Here is an 18,835-nt window from a genome sequence, read left to right on the forward strand (position 1 = left end):
CCAAAGGCAAATCCTGTTGGAAAAGGTCCTGTCTTAGATGCTGGTGGGACCTGACATCCCCTGAGTTAAATGCTTTAGTGGTCAAATAATTGCACTTTAATTACCTAAGTGATGCTCAAAGGGAGTGGGGGGGAAGAAGGTGCTAAAAGGACAATTCACAGGGCATAGGCTAAATAAGCAGAACTGACAGAGTTGGGGTTGCTCAGCCTGGAGAAGAGAACGCTCCAGGAACACCTTAAAGCACCTTCCAGCCCCTGAAAGGGCTCTAAAGATAGGGGTGGACTTTTGACAAGGGCATGGAGTGATGGGATGAGGAGTAATGGCTTTAAACTGGAAGAGGAAAGATTGAGATGAGATCTTAGGAAGAAATTCTTTCCTGTGAGGGTGTTGAGACCCTAGCCCAGATTGCCCAATCTGTGCTTGCCTCATCCTTGAAGCATTCAAGGCCAGGAGGGGCTTGGAACAACCTGGTCTAGTGGGACGTGTTCCTACCTATATCAAGGGGTTAGAAGTAGATGATCTTTAAGGTCCCTTCCAGCCTGAACCATCCAATGATTCCATGAATTGAAAGCAGCACTTCTAGATCTGACATGGCTGAGGTGGGTGACAGTCCCCACTGTGCTCCAGGCACATCTGCAAATGGTTTGACAAAGCTTTTTTCAACAAATGACAAGCCAGAATTATGGCCAAGTGGGGCTGCAGTGACATGATGAAGGACTGAACCCTATAAGCTGCTCCAGGGAAACTCTTCCTCATTGGCATCCCACTTTCTGGCATCTCTATCCCAACAGTGAAGCATTGACATCAGAACTGGTCACCAACCACCCCCCTGCTTTATTTTGTGTTTCAGTACCCTGGTGGGATTAACATTCTTGCTGTTGTTTGGGTGATCCTTTGTCTGTAGCAGAGAAATGATCCTTTAAATCCACCCAACAAAGCTGAAATGTGAATTTCACACCCCAGCAAAGGACCCAGCAGCTCCACTTAACCTTCAGCACCAACTCCACCTCAGCTTCAACACTTGAGGTCTTCAAAGCTACCTTTGACCTGAGATTGTAGGCACTGCACTAAATTCTCAACTGATAATCACTAAAAGAAAACCTAATTATTTTTCTATCTCGCCCTGTGTAATAAAACCACGGAGCCTCAAGTACACCAAGAAGGTTGAAGATGAACTCAAAAACTCTTCTGCCAGCTGCTTTCACTGCCTGGCTTTGTAGAAAGGTTCATTTAGACCTCTTGTGAGTTCTAACATCCTCCTCTTCCAACCCCAAGGTTGATTTAGAGGGACCCAGGGTGATTTAGAGGGAAGGGTCATGGTACAGAGGTAGCTAAGGATTAGATCCAACTTACAGGCTATTTCCATGCTCTTTCTCTCCAGTCCCTGGAGTTTAAGTGCTCCTCAACCCAACACAGCCCTGAGTGCTCCAATCTGATGCTTGATGTGCTCATCATTTACCCCGCTGGCTGGGAGGCACTCTCTGCTCTCACAAGTCCATCATGAGCCTGAAGAGCTTTTAAGCCAACTACAACCATTGTTGACAGCACTCAGAGAGGTAGAATTCCCTACAACCACCAGCATAGATCTGCTTCCTAGTAAAGTCCCACCAAGCTCATTGGGAAGCCACTGGGAAGCTCTACTGGCTCCTAGAGTCCCACCAAGCTTCTTCCAAGAAGCTTCCAAATGTTTTCTTGGAACCAGATGACATTTAAGGCCCTTCCATCCCAAAAACCATCCTGTGATTGATACAGACCTTGTCTTTGGAGACTTTGTGGGAAAATGAGCAGGTCCCATCTGTCTTCTTGCACGTGCCACGGAGAAACCTGCAGAAACACCAGAAGGAGAAGGTTGAGCATGAGGTGGGTTGCAAAACCCAAGGGTTTTAAGCAGCAAACCTCTGCTACTCAGGGAAGTGGTGGAGTCACCATCCCTGGAGGGATTTAAAAGTGGTGAGGCAAGACATGGATTAGTGGTGGACTTGGCAGTGTTGGGTTAACAGTTGGATTTGATGTTCTTAAAGTTTTTTTCCAACCAAAAGGATTCTATGATTCTATTACCAGGTCCTTTCTAGAACCCTGATTACACCAGATTCTGGATGAAGCATCAGAAGATCTCTGGGTTTAAGTGGCCAACAGTCAAGAGAAGAAACCAAGATCCCAGAGCATGTGGGGATGTCTGGATTCAGGGTTTGGGCTCCTAGGAAGCACCAAGGTGACAGTAGATTAATAAAATACACATTATTGTGGGAAGTGAGGTGGTCTGAACCTTCCCAGTCTCCAGGGGTATATATTCTGAGTTGCATAACCTCACAGGGAAAACTTGGTTGAATTTAGAGCTGAGCATGGAGAGGTTCATTAAAAATAAAAATAAATTCAAGTTGGTTTGAATAAATGGAGAACATACAGATGTAAGAACCAGCAAACTAGGTTTGTAGATGATTGGACTGATAGATAGCTGTGTGCAGCTCCTCAAACACCCAGGGCTAAAAAAAAAATGAGATTGGATTTAGAAAGCATCAGGGAAAGGAAACACCAGATCAGAAGTAAATCAGAATTGTCCTCCAGTGATTCATGGAAATGTGGTAGGTTGGGGACCCAAAAGACCCTTAAGGACCAGAAATTCCTAAAGTATGCAAGGACTACAGCCCAAAACCAGACTTGGTCATCAAAGTAAGAAGAACTAAGGATTTGGGAGGACCTTAGAACACCTTCCAGCACCTGAGGAGGATCCAGGAATGCTGGGCATGGAATATATGATAAAGGGGAATGGTTTCAAGCTGAAAGAGGGGAGATTTAGGTCAGATATTTGAAAGAAATTCTTTTCAATGAGAAAGAATGAGGTGGTGAGACCCTGGACCAGTTTGCCTGGAGCAGCTAAGGTTGCCCCATCCCTGGAAGTGTTGAAGGTTGGGTTGGATGGAACTTGGAGCAGCCGAGTCAGAAAGTTTGGCAAGTAGGTTAGGACTGGATGATCTCCTGAGTTCCATCCCAACCCAAATCATTTTGTGATGCTCTGATGGGCCAAAACCTGACCTGGTGCATCCATACCTGGTGCAGACAGCCACCTTCTCTGGATCATGGATGTAGGGACAGCTCTCCCCCCGGTTACATTTCCCGAAGCGGTTGTAGTACATGCAATATTCCTTCTTCTTTTTCTTCTGCTTGGCTTGACGAATGATGGCCAAGCTCCTCTGAACAGCACGGCTGAAGGAGAAGGAGAGACAGGGTCAGGGAACACCTCTCATTTTGATACAACAAACAATGACACAGAGAAGACAGGTCAACAGCACCTGACAGAGCCCGAGCTTCATTTTGATGGGAGATGGAGATATTCAGGAAGTTTGTGCTGGGCCATGAGCTCTTCATGTCTTTATTTTTGGCCAACTTCACCCCAGATTTTAATAATCTGCAAGAGGAGGCCAATCTCCAACCCTGGAAACATCTACACTGTCCTAGTTTCGGCCAGGATAAAGGTGATTATTATTACTATTATTATTATTATTATTGTTATTAGCAACAAAAAGAGGACTAACGAGAATCTCTGTCTTTTATTGAATGAGGAGGAGGAAACAGAGTGGCAAAGGATGAGGAAAAGGCTGAGGTACTGTCCTGCTTTGGGCCAGGATAAAGGGGATTTTCTGTCTTGGACTTTTGCTTTCAGCTGAGTCTCTTGGAAGGAGCTGCACTTGCTGAAATGAACAGCAAGTTTCCCAGGCAGTGGCTGCTGCTGGGACTGATCCCACTCCATGTTTAGAGTTCCAGCTGGAGAATGGGGTACAGAACCAAGGCCACTGCTCAGCTCTGAGGAACATTTTGCCCTCTGGAAGGAGAAAAGGAGTCAAGAGGTCCCACCTGCAGCCCTCCTTTGGGGAGGAACAGACAAGAGAAATGGCCAGACTTGACCAAACAGAGGATTCCATCCCATCCACCTCATCCTCAGGAGAAATTGGAGGGATGACCAGGGTCAAACCCCTTCATGCTTCCCTTTCTTCCCCTCTCCCTGTTTGCTTCAGCATCCTGGAGGATTCCATCCATCCCTCTGCCTGTGCTCCTGATCCATGCCAGCCTGAATCTGTGTGTTCCTGCCTCCAGCTCCCCACTGCTGCTGACCCCAAGAGTCCAGCCTGGACTTTCCCAGGGCTGCCCTGCAGCCTCAGTGGGGATGGGAGAGTTATTGGGGGAAAGGGGGGAGGAACCTGGGATCCATTTTCCTGGATATTTGTATAGATTTAGTCATTTTTCCTATTTCTCATTCCTGTTTCCTTAAAGCTGTGTAGTTTAGTTTCCAACCCATCAATCTCTCTCCCTTATTCCCTCTTTCTTTATCAGGGAGGAAAGGGGGATTAATAGGGAGCATCTGGTATTTGGTTTAATTGCTGGGCCAGTTTTAAACCCTGACAGACACACAACAACATGCATCAGGACAGGTTGTGGCCAACTTGCCAGGAAGTTCCTCTGCAGAAGACCCAGGGTACCTGGAGAACAAGAAGACACCCAGGAGTGGTGATGATGCCAACCCCATCCTGGGCTGCATGAGCAAGAATGCAGCCAGGAGGACCATGGGGAGATCTGTCCCCTCTGTTTGGCACTTGCAAGACCACAGCTGGGCCCTGGGTTTAGTTTGGGGCTCCCAGTACAACACATCCAGTGATGAACTGGGAGTGTGGTCCAGTGGAGGCACCCAAGATGGTTGGGGCTGAAGCACAGGACATCTGAGAAGAGGCCAGAGGTTGATTTGCTCAGCAAGGCCAAGGGGGATCTTATTGTCCTCTGTGACTTCTTAATAGGATGGTGTAGAGTGGGACCAGAATTTCTCAGAGAAATATGATGGAAGGAAAAGAGACCTTCTGAGGCAGGAGGAAAAACAGAGCTCTCCAGAGGTCCCTTCCCACCACCATGATTGTGATTCTCTTATGATTTTATGAGCATGGAGAGAGCTTCCTGAAATTTTAGAGACCATGATGGGGCAGAAAACATCCTCCACCCTGCTGGGTTCCTGTTGGGGAAGTGGTGTTTCAATACATGGCCCTGCCAGATGCCCCACTGAACTCCCCAGGGTATTGAAGGTCTTCAAGTAGGGACCTGCTTATGGACCTCAACCAATGAGGGACTTCATGATGGCTGCAGGAACACGAAGGAACACCAAATAAAATGACTAATAATTTCTTGGTACCTCTAGAAGTTACTTAAGGCCATCAGAAGTTGCTTAGCACACATTTTCCACAAGCTTCCATCTAAAGAGGTAATGACCCAGCAGCCACAGGGGTGTATGGGACCAAGAGGAAGAGGGGAAATGTTGAGGGCTGGGTGAATGCAGCCCCACAGAGGGCACATTTGATCTCTCCAAGCAGATAATCAGATGGTACAGGAAGGACAACTCAAGTTTCCAGTGTTCTGCATGGGGCACACAAAGCTACTTGCTTTAGGTTGTCTGGGTAGTTGGACACATTAGAGACAAGAGAATAAATCTTTATGTATAAAATTATTTTCAGTTTTTTTTTTTTATTTTTTTAAATGATTCTTTCAGGATTGTTTATATTTTTAAGGCATTTTTTATCAGAAACTGTGTGGCCATGAGCTAAGATTTCCCCCCCTAGTCCTGATCTTGAAGTCCTAAACTTGCTGATCTTGAAGGTCCTTTCCAACCATGATGATTTTATCCTAAATTATGACATTGAAAAAAGGCTCTCCTATAGTCAACACCTTGGCTACTCATGATACTCACCCAGCCCACCAGGATTTTGACCAGAAAGCATTTTATAGAATCATAGAATCATAGAATTGGCTGGGTTGGAAGGGACCTCAGAGATCATCAAGTCCAACCCTTGATCCACTCCCACTGCAGTTCCCAGCCCATGGCACTCAGTGCCACATCCAGTCTCTTTTGAAATATCTCCAGACACGGAGAATCCACTACTTCCCTGGGCAGCCCATTCCAATGTCTGATCACCCTCTCCAGAAAGAAATTCTTTCTAATCTCCAACCTAAACCTCCCCTGGCACAACTTGAGACCCTGCCCTCTTGTCTTGCTGAGAGTTGCCTGGGAAAAGAGCCCAACCCCCCCTGGCTCCAACCTCCTTTCAGGGAGTTGCAGAGAGTGATGAGGTCTCCCCTGAGCCTCCTCTTCTCCAGCCTCAACACCCCCAGCTCCCTCAGCCCTTCCTCACAGGAATTCTGCTGGATCCCTTCACAGCCTCCTTGCTCTTCTCTGGACCTGCTCCAGGACCTCAATCTCCTTCCTGAGCTGAGGGGCCCAGAACTGGACACAGGACTCAAGCTGTGGCCTCCCCAGGGCTGAGTACAGGGGCAGAATCCCTTCCCTGGACCTGCTGGCCACGCTGTTCCTGATCCAGGCCAGGATGCCATTGGCCTTCTTGGCCACCTGGGCACACTGCTGGCTCATGTTCAGCTTCCTGGCAATCCAGACTCCCAGGTCCCATCCTACCACTCTGTGCCCAGCCTGGAGCTCCCCATGGGGTTGTTTTGGCCAAAGTGCAGGACCCGGCACTTGGCCGTGTTGAACCTCATCCCATTGGAATCATCCCAACTCTCCAGTCTGTCCAGGCCCCTCTGCAGAGCCCATTTGCAGGATGGGCTCCATCCCCATTTAACTCCAATGGCACATTTAAAAACAGTTTATATTAGCAGTAGAATATGATAAAATATAGCTGGGATCTGGCATTAGGTTTGCATAGAGACATCTGGAACAGACATACTTTGGGAATAAATTTTATTCTGCTACAATTAAGAGGGACTTGTCTGCAAATGCTCCCACTTAAGGACGTGATGATATGTGGCACATCTGGAGCACACACAACTTAAATTAAAAAAAAAGCCAAGGAGAAAGCTGGCAGGGAGTTGAACAGCACCAACGTGTTGTCATTATTCCCAACACACTGCTTTCCAGTTGCCAAAAGGTAGGTTCCCAGTTTGGGGGTGGGACAGCAGGAAAACCTACCAGTTTGCTGGGTTAAATTGGGATGGGCTTTTAAGTTGGGAGGGGGGGAACCAAAATATTCCTTGGGAACAATATTGGTTGATTTTAAAAGGGACTTTCCAAGGAGGATTTGGTTTTATTTAAGGCCATGAAGAAGGTTTAGTGGCTGAGGGACCTCACCTATGGAAACAGGTTGAGAGAGTTGGGCTGGTTCAGCCTGGAGAAGTCTGCAGGGAGACCTTAGAGCACCCTCCAGTATCTGAAAGGGCTTCAGGAAAGCTGGAGAGGAATTTTGGATAAGGGATGGGATAAGGGGGAAGGGTTTCAGGCTTCAAGAGAGGAGATTTAGATGAGATCTGAGGAAGAAATTCTTTGCTGTGAAGGCGAGGAGACCCTGGCCCAGGTTGCCCAGAGAAGCTGTGGCTGCCCCATCCCTGGAAGTGTTAAATCCAGGTTGGATGGGGCTTGGAGCAAGCTGGGCTGGTGGGATGTGTCCCTGCCCATGGCAGGGGCTTTGGAACCAGATAATCTTTAAGGTCCCTTCCAACCCAAACCACCCCATGATTCTATGACTGAGAAAGGTGTTTCTGTCCACTTACAACTTTCCAAACTTCTTCAAAGCAGAAACCAAGGGTTTCTGACGAGCTTAAAAGCTGCTCGTGGCAGAGGACAGGAGAAAACCAGCAGCTAGAGCTTCACCAAATAAACAACCAAGTTAATAGTTGTGTCTGAAGCCACCAACACCCTCCTGGAGCATAAATCATGTGTAGCACCCAGAGAGGGAGCACAATGTTCCTCCCCTTAAGTACAGACCTGGCGATGTATCGGCTCGTGGCTGATCTGTTCAGGTAGCTGGATGGAGAAGGACCAGGGCTGGGTGTACAAAGCAACCTTGCTGTTGGAAAGAAAGAGAAAATAAACAACAAATATATATCATTTGCTCAGAATCAGAACATTTTGCAGGAATTCACCCCATCCCCCCCAAAAAAAAACCAAACAAAAAACCAATCAGGGGGCTGGAGCAGCTCTGCTATAAGGAAAGGCTGAAAGAGTTGGGGTTCTCCAGCCTGGAGAAGGGAAGGCTCCAGGAAAACCTTCTTGCAGTTTTTTAATATTCAAAGAATATGATATAAGAAAGATGGGGACAGACTTAGCAGGGCCTGTAGTGATAGGACAAGGGGTGATTGTTTTTAACTAAAAAGGAATTGATTCCACCTAGATCTAAGGAAGAAATGTTTTCTGATCAGGGTGATAAAACACTGACCCAGATTGCCCAGAAAGGTTGGAGATGTCCCCTCCCCATAACCATCCAAGGCCAGGTTGGATGGGGCTTTGAGCAACCTGATCTAGTTGAAGATTCACCTGCTCACTTCAGGGAGGTGGAATTTGGTAGCCAAGAGCAGCCTGGCTTGTAACATCAATAATTTGGCCAGCAGGACTAGGGCAGGGATTGTCTCCCTGTGCTTGGCACTGGTGAGGCCACACCTCAAATCTTGGGTTGAGTTTTGGGGCCCTCACAAGAGAAAGGAAATCAAGGTGCTGGAGAGTGTCCAGAGAAGGGCAACGGAGCTGGGGAAGAGTCTGAAGTTTTCTGAGAAGCAGCTGAGGGAATTGGTGGTGTTCAACTTGGAGCAAAGGAGGCTGAGGGGAGACCTTCTCCCTCTCTACAACCACCTGAAAGGTCAGAGTGAGGTGGGGGTTGGTCTCTTCTTCCAAGGAACAAGCAACAGGACATAAAAAACCCCCTCAAGTTGTGCCAGCAGAGGTTTAGATTGGATATTAGATACGATTTCTTCCCCAAAAGGGTTGTCAGGCTGCTCAGTACAGTTGTGGAGTCTCCATCCCCATAGGGACTTCAAAGCCATGTAGATGTGGTGCTGAGGGACATGGTTTAGTGGGGGATGTGGCAGTGTTGGGTTAATGACTCAACTCAATGATTTTAAAGGTGTATTCCAACCTAAATCATATTGATTCTATAATTCCATGACCTTTACAAGTCCCTTCCAACTCACTCATGATTCTACAGTCTCACTGCTTAAGCCCAAACAAGCAACTTCCAGAGCTAAGATGGGTGAGGAGGCCACCACCCCTGAAGCAGACAAGGCAAAAGGACTCCTTGACATCTCCAAATACATGGAGAACCTTTTCCCTTTGGAACCCAAATATGCCAAAAAGAAGATGTTTGGCTAATCTGAACACTTGCACCATCAGCCCAGCAAATTTCCATGCTTGGCTTGGTTGCACCACCATTCCTGAAGCAGACAAGGAAAAAGGACTCCTTGACATCTCCAAATACATGGAAGACCTTTCCCTTTGGAACCCAAAAATGCCCCAAAACAGACGTTTGGCCAACTTGAACACTTGCACCATCAACCCATCAAATCTCCATGCTTGGCTTGGTTGCACCACCACCCCTGAAGCAGACAAGGAAAAAGAACTCGAGATCTCCAAATACATGGAAAACCTTTCCCCTTGGAATCAAACATGCCAAAAATAAAGATGTTTGGCCAACTTGAACGCTCGCACCATCAGTCCACCAAATTTTCACGCTTGGCTTGGTTGCACCCTGAAGCCAGGGAAGTCCAACGCCTACCTCTGAACCTCATTAAATCACGTAGGAAGGAATCAACTGAAACTAAAAGCTGTTTTTCAGTTTTCCAGGTGGTAGGAGAGAATCTCAAGTCACTCACCTGCCAGCCCGGGCGTGTTGGGAGAGTGAGCAAGTGGAATTTGATGGCCCCGCGCGCGAAGCTGTCACTCGGGCTGCCGGAGTCGGCGAAGCCCCATCTGTTCCCTCTTCAAATCAAAGCCTTTGGTGCCAGCACGATGCTGGGGAGGGTGGCCCATGCCTGTCTATCAGAGGCATTGAGGAAAACTCTGTGGAACTCGCTGGGGAAGGCGCCGGAGCTCACCGCGAGTTCGCTCGAGTTTCACTGCCGGCGCGTTGAGGATGGGGTTGGGAGTCACCCCTGAGGGTTTTGTTGTGGTGATTCTGATTTTCTTTTTGGCTGCCTCACTCTAGAAGCAGCTTTTACAACTGGGTTTTGGTGGCAGAGAAACCAAACAAACCACATGTCAGCTCTGGGTTGCTCTGATGATGCCCCAGAGCATCTTTTAGGGAGGACGTGGGTTTAGGCCAATGCACTCTGGTTGCCCTCCAGACTGATGCTGGGAGAAAAGCCCCAAATTAAAGTCTGACCATTAGAGAAGTAGGGATCACAGAATCACAGAATCACAGAATCATTTGGGTTGGAAAGGAGCTCTGGGATCATCAAGTCCAACCCTTGATCCACTCCCCCCTGTGGTTCCCAGCCCATGGCACTGAGTGCCACATCCAGTCTCTTCTTAAAAACCTCCAGGGATGGAGAATCCACCTCCACCCTGGGCAGCCCATTCCAATGTCTGGTCACCCTCTCTGGAAAGACTTTTTTCCTAATATCCAACCTAACCCTCCCCTGGCAGAGCTTAAGTCCATGGCCTCTTACTGAGAGTTGCCTGGAAGCAGAGCCCAACCCCCCCCTGGCTCCAACCTCCTTTCAGGGAGTTGTAGAGAGTGATGAGGTCTCCCCCTAGCCTCCTCTTCTCCATCCTGAACACCCCCAGCTCCCTCAGCCCTTCCTTGTGCTCAAGTCCCTTCCCCAGCCTCATTTCTCTATCTTGGGACAGAGCACCCCACAGCCCTTTGCAATTATGTTTAATGCTCCTTAAAGCCAAGTCAGCAGGATGGGCAATACCAGGAGCCAGCTCCCCAGGGCAGCAGACAATCTCTCTAAATATTTAATATTTGGGCATAAAAGCAACCCAAAAGGGGACAACCACGCTCCCGTGCTTCTGTGCCATCCTTTTAGTTAAAGCAGCCTGACAGCCACATCTTGGCCAGAAAGGAGGAATCACTAAAAAAATAGATAGATAAGTAAACAGATAAAAGATGCAACAGCCTCATGCCACTGGTTTTTAATTTATATCTAAGAAAAACTCATTTATGGTAAAAATTGGGAGGGTTTTTTTGCCTTTTTCTGGCAAGAAATCACAATGTTATCCACGGACAGGAGATTTGCCTCTCTCAGGATGGGTTCTTGCTGTGAACTGTAGGCTGGAGGTACTTTAACCACCTGAGAGCTGGTCCCATCTACAGCAAACTCCAGGTGAGGTACATCCTTCCAGGTCTGGCAAAGCATTAGACTGGCAGCTGGCAAAGAAACCCTTCCTCTCTGCTTTCCCACTGCCTAATTCCTCACCTTGCTTGCAAACCCTTTCTGAACTATTAGAAAGCCACTTAAATATTAACCCAAGAGGAGATAGCCCCTGGCTGCATAAAGCTTCTGGTTAAGAAGCTCCATATTTTGCTGTCAAATGGAATTTATGGAGGAAATTCTCTGGCATGATTGTATTTTAGAAGCTTTTGCATCTTAAAAAAAAGAAGTTTAAATAGAAGTGAGACTCTACGAGCACCAAAGAAGCACAGGAGGAGATGTAAGAGGGTGGGTTTGATGATTCCATCACAGAGGTCCAAATTTTGATTTTTTTTGGTCTGGTTGCCAATCTGGGATGCCCCATCAGAGCTGCTACTGAGAGGTTTGTGTCTGATATCAGACACAAAGTGTCTGATATTTTGCAGACAGAGGGTGTATCTATAATATTAAATTAACCCCCACAGTGTAAAACTGGGGATGAGAAAAAGGCACAGGCCAAGAGGGTAAAAGAGAAATAAAACAAATTAGGAGCTGAAATTTGCCGCAGTCTGGATTAAGTCAAACAAAAAGACAAAATGATCCCTTCTAGGGTTTGACTCTGGTCTCTGAAAGTCTTGTTTCACCAAATAACATGGTTTTTATTTTTCCAGAGAGATGCCAGTCCCATGTTTTTCTCCCCAGTTGCTCTCCACCCAGGGAGAACACCAGCGTTGGGACAAGAGAGTGACTCCACGCATTCCCTGATTCTGCTTTCCCCTGTCTTAGCAAAGTCCCTGGCTGCAGATGATTTAAAATGAGTAGAACAGCAAGTTCACACTCAAAGGCAGAAGGAAAAAAAAAAAAAAGAGATGGAAAAAAATAAAAGTTGCTGGGGAGAGCATCAAGAACTGCACATTAAGGGCTTTTTAACTGATTACACACAGCACGGCGGCGTCAGGCTTGATATTTTATACCCCGCGTAAGGGACAGGTGTTTTTCTCTCTCTCTGCTTTTTATTTATATTTTTTTTTTCCCCTTTCTCCTTTTCTTGCTTTCTTAATGATTCCGTCGGTTCGGAGAGCATCATCTGTAAGGAAATCCACAGCCCGTGCAAACAGGGTTGTTTCTCTTCATGCATCATCCCAACCTGACACCGGCTGCTCCGCCGCTTCCCGGCGTTATCAAGCGCGAGCGGCGAGAAGTGATTGTTGTACCTAACCCAGCCGTGAGACTCAGAGCGTCTCTCCGGAGGGAGCAGGAGCTGTCATGTTCATTAAATGCATGATTACAGCTATGATTAATAGCGGGGGCTCCAGCCTAACTCCTTTTTTTTTTTTTTTTTCCCTTTTTAAATCCCTGCTCCTCTCAAGGAATCCACAGCCGAGCGGTCCCGCGGCGTTTTCCGCGGCGTTCGACTCCAGCTTGAAATTCCAGCTTTTGATGGAAAAGAGGCACAATTTATCCTTGCCAAAAAGCTCCACAGCCACAAAATATGTTTGAAATGAACAGGTCAGATGCTTCAACCCTCCACCAGCATTTATTAGGAACATGGGGTTTTTTCTCAATAATCCCCACAAAACATCTCAGGACTTGAGGGGTCCCTCACTTCTCCTCCTCCAAGGAAAAGCTCACAGAGATTTGCCTTGGTAGCCCAAGAACTGCATTTGGAAGCAACACGTGGTGCTTTCCAGGATGCCAGCATGGGGAGCAGGATGCTTCCATCCAGCTCCAACATTCCCTGTTCAGCTCTCCCCTCACCCAAGGGTTTGCAAAGCAAAAAAAGTTGTCTTTGCCCCATCCCTGGAAGTGTTGAAGGCCAGGTTGGATGGGGCTTGGAGAAATCTGGTCTAATGGAAGGTGGTCTGTAACATCCTTTGCATTAAAAAACAGCTCCAGGGAGGGAACACAGTTCAGTTCAGTTACTTAGGAAGGACTTTACTGGTCCTAGGGCACAGCTCAAGGAGCAGGAACTCATCACATGGAAATTCTGTTTGTGAATCTGATCTAGTGATTTGTTTTTGACATGGTAGGAAGGATGTGGAAAAGGGAAACAGCAAAAAAAACCAAACAAAGCCAAGTCTGAAGTTGAAAAGTTGGCATATGCCATGGTAAAAGGATGTGCAAGAGGGTGAAAACATTGTTAGGGTGACAGCCCTGCACTCACCATCCCAGTGACCTTCCTTGGGACAGAGGAAACCACTGAGCTCATTGCTGCCCATAAAATCATCAACTGGTTTGCGTTAGAAGGGACCTCAAAGATCATCTAGATCAAATCCCCATGGGCAGGGACACTTCCCACCAAACCAGGTTGCTCCAAACCCCATCCAACTTGGCCTTGAATGGTTCCAGGGATGGGGCAGCCACAGCTTCCTGGAGCAACCTGGGCCAGAGTCTCACCACTCAGTGAAGAATTTCTTCCTAAGATCTCATCTCAATCTCCTCTTTTGAAGCTTGTACCCATTCCCCATCATCCCACCATTCCAGGTCCTTGTCAAAATCCCTCCCCAGCTTTCCTGGAGCCCCTCCAGGCACTGGAAGGTGCTCCAAGGTCTCCACATTGCATCCTCCTCTTCTCCAGGAATAACAACCCCAATCCTCTCAGCCTGTTCCAAGAGCAGAGCTGCTCCAGCCCTCAGATCATCTTTCTGGCCTCCTCTGGACTCACTCCCAACAGCCCCATATGCTTCTTGTGATGGGGACCCCTGAACTGGACTCAGCACTACAAGTGGGTTTCACCAGAGCAGAGGAGAGGGGGTGGATTCCCTGCCTCTCCCATCTGCTTCAGAAGTCCCAAATCAAGGAGAATTTATGGGTATAATCAGCTAGGATTTTGCCCAAGTGACCATGGCCAGCAGATGATTGGTTCCACCAATAAATGGGTCATAAAATGGTTCAAGTTGAGGGGGACCTGAAAGCTCATCCAGTTCCAACCCTCTCACCATGGGCAGAGACACCGCCCACCAGCCCAGGTTGCTCCAAGCTCCATCCAACATGGGCTGAGACACTTCCAGGAATAGGGCAGCCACAATTTCCTTGGGAAACCTGTTCCAGGGTCTCCTCACCCTCAAATTAAAGAATTTCTTCCTCATGTCCAACCTCAATCTCCCCTCTCCAAGTTTTAACCCATTTTCCCTTGTCCTCTCCCTACCCTCCCATGTCCAAAGCCCTCCCCCAGCTTTCTTGTAGCCCCTTCAGATATTGGGAGGTTGCTTTAAGGTCACCTCAGAGCTTCCTTTTCTCCAGGCTGAACAACCCCAATCCCTCATCCTGGCTTCCCAGGGAGGTGCTCCATCCTTCTGACCATTCTAATGGCTCTCCTAAGTGGGTCATCCCAGTTTCCCATTATTTTTTGCTCATTGAGGGAAGAAGTTTTGCCATAAACTGCACTCACTTCTGCTCAGCATGTTTGACCACAACCTTGGCACCCAGGAAAATATTCTGTTCCATGATTCCACAGACACAAAAGGAAAATTTTTCACTCTGAGGACAGTCAGGCATTGGAATGGTCTCCCAGGGGAAGAGATGGATTCCCCCACTTTGGAAAGTTTGAAGTCTCACCTCAATGGGGTGCTGAGACATCTGATACAAACAATAATATTAGAAGGGTTGGAGCAGATGATCCTTGAGGTCTCTTCTAATCTGGCATTCTGTGATTCTATGAAAAAGCTTCCTTGACCCATTCTGGCTCCTTTAATAAGCCCCACTCAGCCTCTTTTAGAAAGAGCCAAGTGATTCATTTTGTGAGGCTCCCTCTTTGTTTTCTTGCTGAACAAAAAGTTTTTTTTCTTCTTTGAGGCTGGCACTCAGGGAAATTTATTCCTTTAATTATTATTCATTTAAGTGAGTTCCACTGTTTCAGATGATCAGCACTAGCAGCTGCTGGGGGTAATTTATTTTACTCACCAGACAGCAGAAGTCCTCAGTCTCCAGAAGGTAACAACAAAACAAGAGATGAGTTGCCTGTACCTAAGAGCAGCTTTTTGTACCCTCCTGCCTGTTTGCACCCCTAACAGGAATACACAGGAACCTGAGTAAGGGCAAAGAGATGAAGAACTATTGGTTGGTGGAGAATGGATCAAGAGGAGAAGGTTTTGGGGGTGTTGGGTGAGGAGAAGACCAACCTGAGCTGGCAACCTGCACAGGAACCAACTGTGTCCCGGGCTGTATCCCCAGCAGTGTGACCAGCAGGGACAAGGAGGGGATTGTCCCCCTCTGTTCCACTCTGGTGAGACCCTCCTGGAGTGCTGGGTCCAGGTCTGAGGTCACCAACACAAGAACATGGAACTTTTGGAGTGAATCCAGAGGATGCCACAAAGATGATCAGAGGGCTGGAGCAGCTCTGGAGCCCGGCTGAGAGAGTTGGGGGTGTTCAGCCTGGAGAAGAGAAGGCTCCAGGGAGACCTTAGAGCATCTTCCAGTGCCTGAAGGGGCTACAGGAAAGCTGGCACTTTGGAAAAGGACCTGTAGTGATGGGATGATGAGGAAGGATTTCAAACTGAAAGAGAGATGGAGAGGAGAGAAGAGAAATTATTTAGTGTAAGGATAATGAGAACCTGGTTCAGATTGTCCAGAGAATGTGTGGATGCCTCATTCCTCGAAGTGTTGAAGCCCAGGTTGGATGGGGCTTGGAGCAACCTGGGCTGGTGGGAGGTGTCCCTGCCCATGGCAGGGGGGTTGCAATTAGATCATCTTTAAGGTCCTTTCAACCCAAACCATTCCATGATTCTATGATCAGTGAAGCAACCCCAATCAATGAAACAGGCTCTGGGGTTGATGAGGTAGAAGCAGATACCTTGAAGGAGCCTGGAGTGGCTGCTGCAGAGCATTTCCAGAGCTCTGCAAGTTCTGGTGCTAGACCTAGTGGGGCTTCTTGAGGAGAAAGTCTCTGCTCACCATCACTTATGGTCCCAGAGTTGAGAGACTCAACTTAAAAGGGACCAAGGGCTTGAGTGATCCCCAGGTCAAGGGGATTAAAAGATTAAGTAATCTCAAAGACAAGAGATTAAGATTGAAGGGGCCAAGGGACTGAGAAATCCCTAAACCAAGGGACTGAAATTGAGGGGACCAAACAATTTAGCAAGTGCAAAACCAAGAGGCTGAGCCTGAAGAAGCCACAGGTTCTTGGATTGAGATTGAAGGGGTCGTGGAACGGAGCTGAAAATGGGTAAGGGACTGAATAATCTCAAAAGAGACAAAAAAGGGTGAAGAGACAAAAGAGATTGAGCAATTCCACAACCAAAAGACCGAGATTGAAGGGGACAAGGGATTCAGCAATCCTCAAAACAAGGGATTGAGCTCAAAAGGGCTCGAGAGATTGTATAATCTTAAAGATTACAGAGCTCAGAAGAGGCCAAGAGATAAACTCAAAAGAGGTAAAAGACTGAGAAATCCCACAAAACAAGGGATTAAGATTGAAGGGGGCCAATGGATTGAGCAATCCAAAAGCCAAGGAATTCAGCTCCAAGTGGCCAAACACAAGTGTGTCACACAAGTGACAGCAAAACCAGCTGAAAAACGAGGAAAGCAACACTCCAGTTTTTGCTGTTCTCACACCTGGGTGCAGTGGGTTGGCTTCCACCAACTCCTTCCTTCCCCTTCCACCATTCAATCCTGACAAGCCTCAGGTTTTTACTTTTAAGTCTTTCTCTTCTGTTTGGTTTTTTATTTAAAGTCAAGCAGCTCAGAGGAGGGACCATTGTTCACGCAAGCCCTTGGCTGGCCCGACGACAGCACTGAGCACTTTATCATCCTGGCAAACATGAAAAGTGCATTTCTGCAGAGCTTAGCACTTCTAAAATTAGTTGGTAAACAAGCAGCAAAGAGTGGACTTTCTTCTAACACGTGTTCCTGAGCTCTGGTTGTCTTCCTCCCCCTTTCTCCAAGCATGGAATTCTCCCACCGCATCCACAGTCATCTTAGAATCATAGAATCATAGAATTGGCTGGGTTGGAAGGGACCTCAGAGATCATCGAGTCCAACCCTTGATCCACTACTGCTGCAGTTCCCAGCCCATGGCACTGAGTGCCACATCCAGGCTCTTTTTAAATATCTCCAGGGACGGAGAATCCACTACTTCCCTGGGCAGCCCATTCCAATGTCTGATCACCCTCTCCAGAAAGAAATTCTTTCTAATCTCCAACCTAAACCTCCCCTGGCACAACTTGAGACCCTGCCCTCTTGTCTTGCTGAGAGTTGCCTGGGAAAAGAGCCCAACCCCCCCCGGCTCCAACCTCCTTTCAGGGAGTTGGAGAGAGTGATGAGGTCTCCCCTGAGCCTCCTCTTCTCCAGCCTCAACACCTCCAGCTCCCTCAGCCTCTCCTCATAGGGTCTGTGCTGGAGTCCCTTCACCAGCCTGGTTGCCCTTCTCTGGACCTGCTCCAGCACCTCAATCTCCTTCCTGAGCTGAGGGGCCCAGAACTGGACACAGGACTCAAGCTGTGGCCTCACCAGCGCTGAGTACAGGGGCAGAATCCCTTTCCTGGACCTGCTGGCCACGCTGTTCCTGATCCAGGCCAGGATGCCATTGGCCTTCTTGGCCACCTGGGCACACTGCTGGCTCATGTTCAGCTTCCTGTCAATCCAGACTCCCAGGTCCCTTTCTGGCACTCTGTGCCCAGCCTGGAGCTCCCCATGGGGTTGTTGTGGCCAAAGTGCAAAATTTTTTTTTTCTACAGCAAGAGGAAAGCGATCTTCATGAGCATCAGACTCATTCAGCCTGGAGAAGGCTCTGGGGAGACCTTGGAGCACCTTCCAGTGCTTGAAGAGGCTCCAGGAAAGCTGGGGAGGAATTTTTGATATGAACATGGAGTGATGGGATGAGGGGGAAGAGTTTCAAGATGCAAGTGGGGAGACTGAGTTGAGATCTTTGGAAGAAATTCTTTGCTGTGAGGGTGGGGAGACCCTGACCCAGGTTGTCCCCAGAAGCTGTGGCTGCCCCATCCCTGGAAGTGTTGAAGGTTGGATGGGGCTTGGAGCAAGCTCGGCTGGAGAGAGGTGTCCCTGCCCATAGCAAGGGGTTTGGAACCCGATAATCTTTCAAGGTCCCTTCTTACTGAAACCACTCAATAATTCTATGATTTGCCCATGGAAAGCAGCCTGGACACGGGCAAAAGGCCACCAGCCCCAGCCCCAGCTCCTGATGTGCAATAACTCTCATGGCAGTAGTGGTGGCTCATGCCTAGATTGGGGTCAGGGCTGTTTTCTGGACAATGTCAAACCTTAATTTGGTTTCTGCTGCTTTCAATCTTGTACAGGGCTGTGCTTTTGTTTGTTTTTTTGACTTTATTTTCCCTTTTTTTTTTTTTTTTGTGAAACATTGTGTTGCCAGGACCTTGGGCTTCTTTTCCCAGATTCATGGAAATTCTTATTGTGTTCAAACAACATCTTAGCAGCTGTAGAAAAAAATCAGGAAAGGTTTGTCACAAGTGGAGAAACCCAATTATTATTACACTTGCTTAATGAACTACGACGAATTAGATCCTTGCCATGCCACCCTGCTGCCTATTTTCCACTATTTCTACAAAGTGAAAAACATATCATTCAGGAAATATTATTTATCCTGAGGTAAAAGGCTTTTCCATATATGATCCTGCATCTTCACATGCAGGGAAATGAGGAGCACGTGTCCCATCCTGATATTTGCAGCTGGAAGTTTTCTTCTGAGCCTCTTCCATCCTTGCTCAAGCAGCTGAATTGTGCTACATCTGAGCTCACCAAAAATCCAAGA

At 47.7% G+C, this 18,835-nt stretch overlaps 1 protein-coding gene across 2 annotated transcripts in view; it reads right to left on the minus strand.

Annotated features, from left to right (window-relative positions):
- Positions 1 to 18,835, minus strand: part of ZC3H3 (zinc finger CCCH-type containing 3) — a 228,250-nt gene that overhangs the window by 44,491 nt on the left and 164,924 nt on the right. For both annotated transcript variants that reach the window (XM_030444228.1, XM_030444227.1), the window contains exons 6-8: positions 7,751 to 7,832; positions 3,049 to 3,204; positions 1,755 to 1,824 (exon numbers count right to left, since the gene is read on the minus strand). In XM_030444228.1, coding sequence (XP_030300088.1) covers positions 1,755 to 1,824; positions 3,049 to 3,204; positions 7,751 to 7,832 — 308 coding nt within the window. The remainder of the gene's footprint in view (positions 1 to 1,754; positions 1,825 to 3,048; positions 3,205 to 7,750; positions 7,833 to 18,835) is intronic.

Source organism: Calypte anna, chromosome 2 (genome assembly GCF_003957555.1).
Source record: "Calypte anna isolate BGI_N300 chromosome 2, bCalAnn1_v1.p, whole genome shotgun sequence".
In the NCBI taxonomy this organism is placed as follows: Eukaryota; Metazoa; Chordata; class Aves; order Apodiformes; family Trochilidae; genus Calypte; species Calypte anna.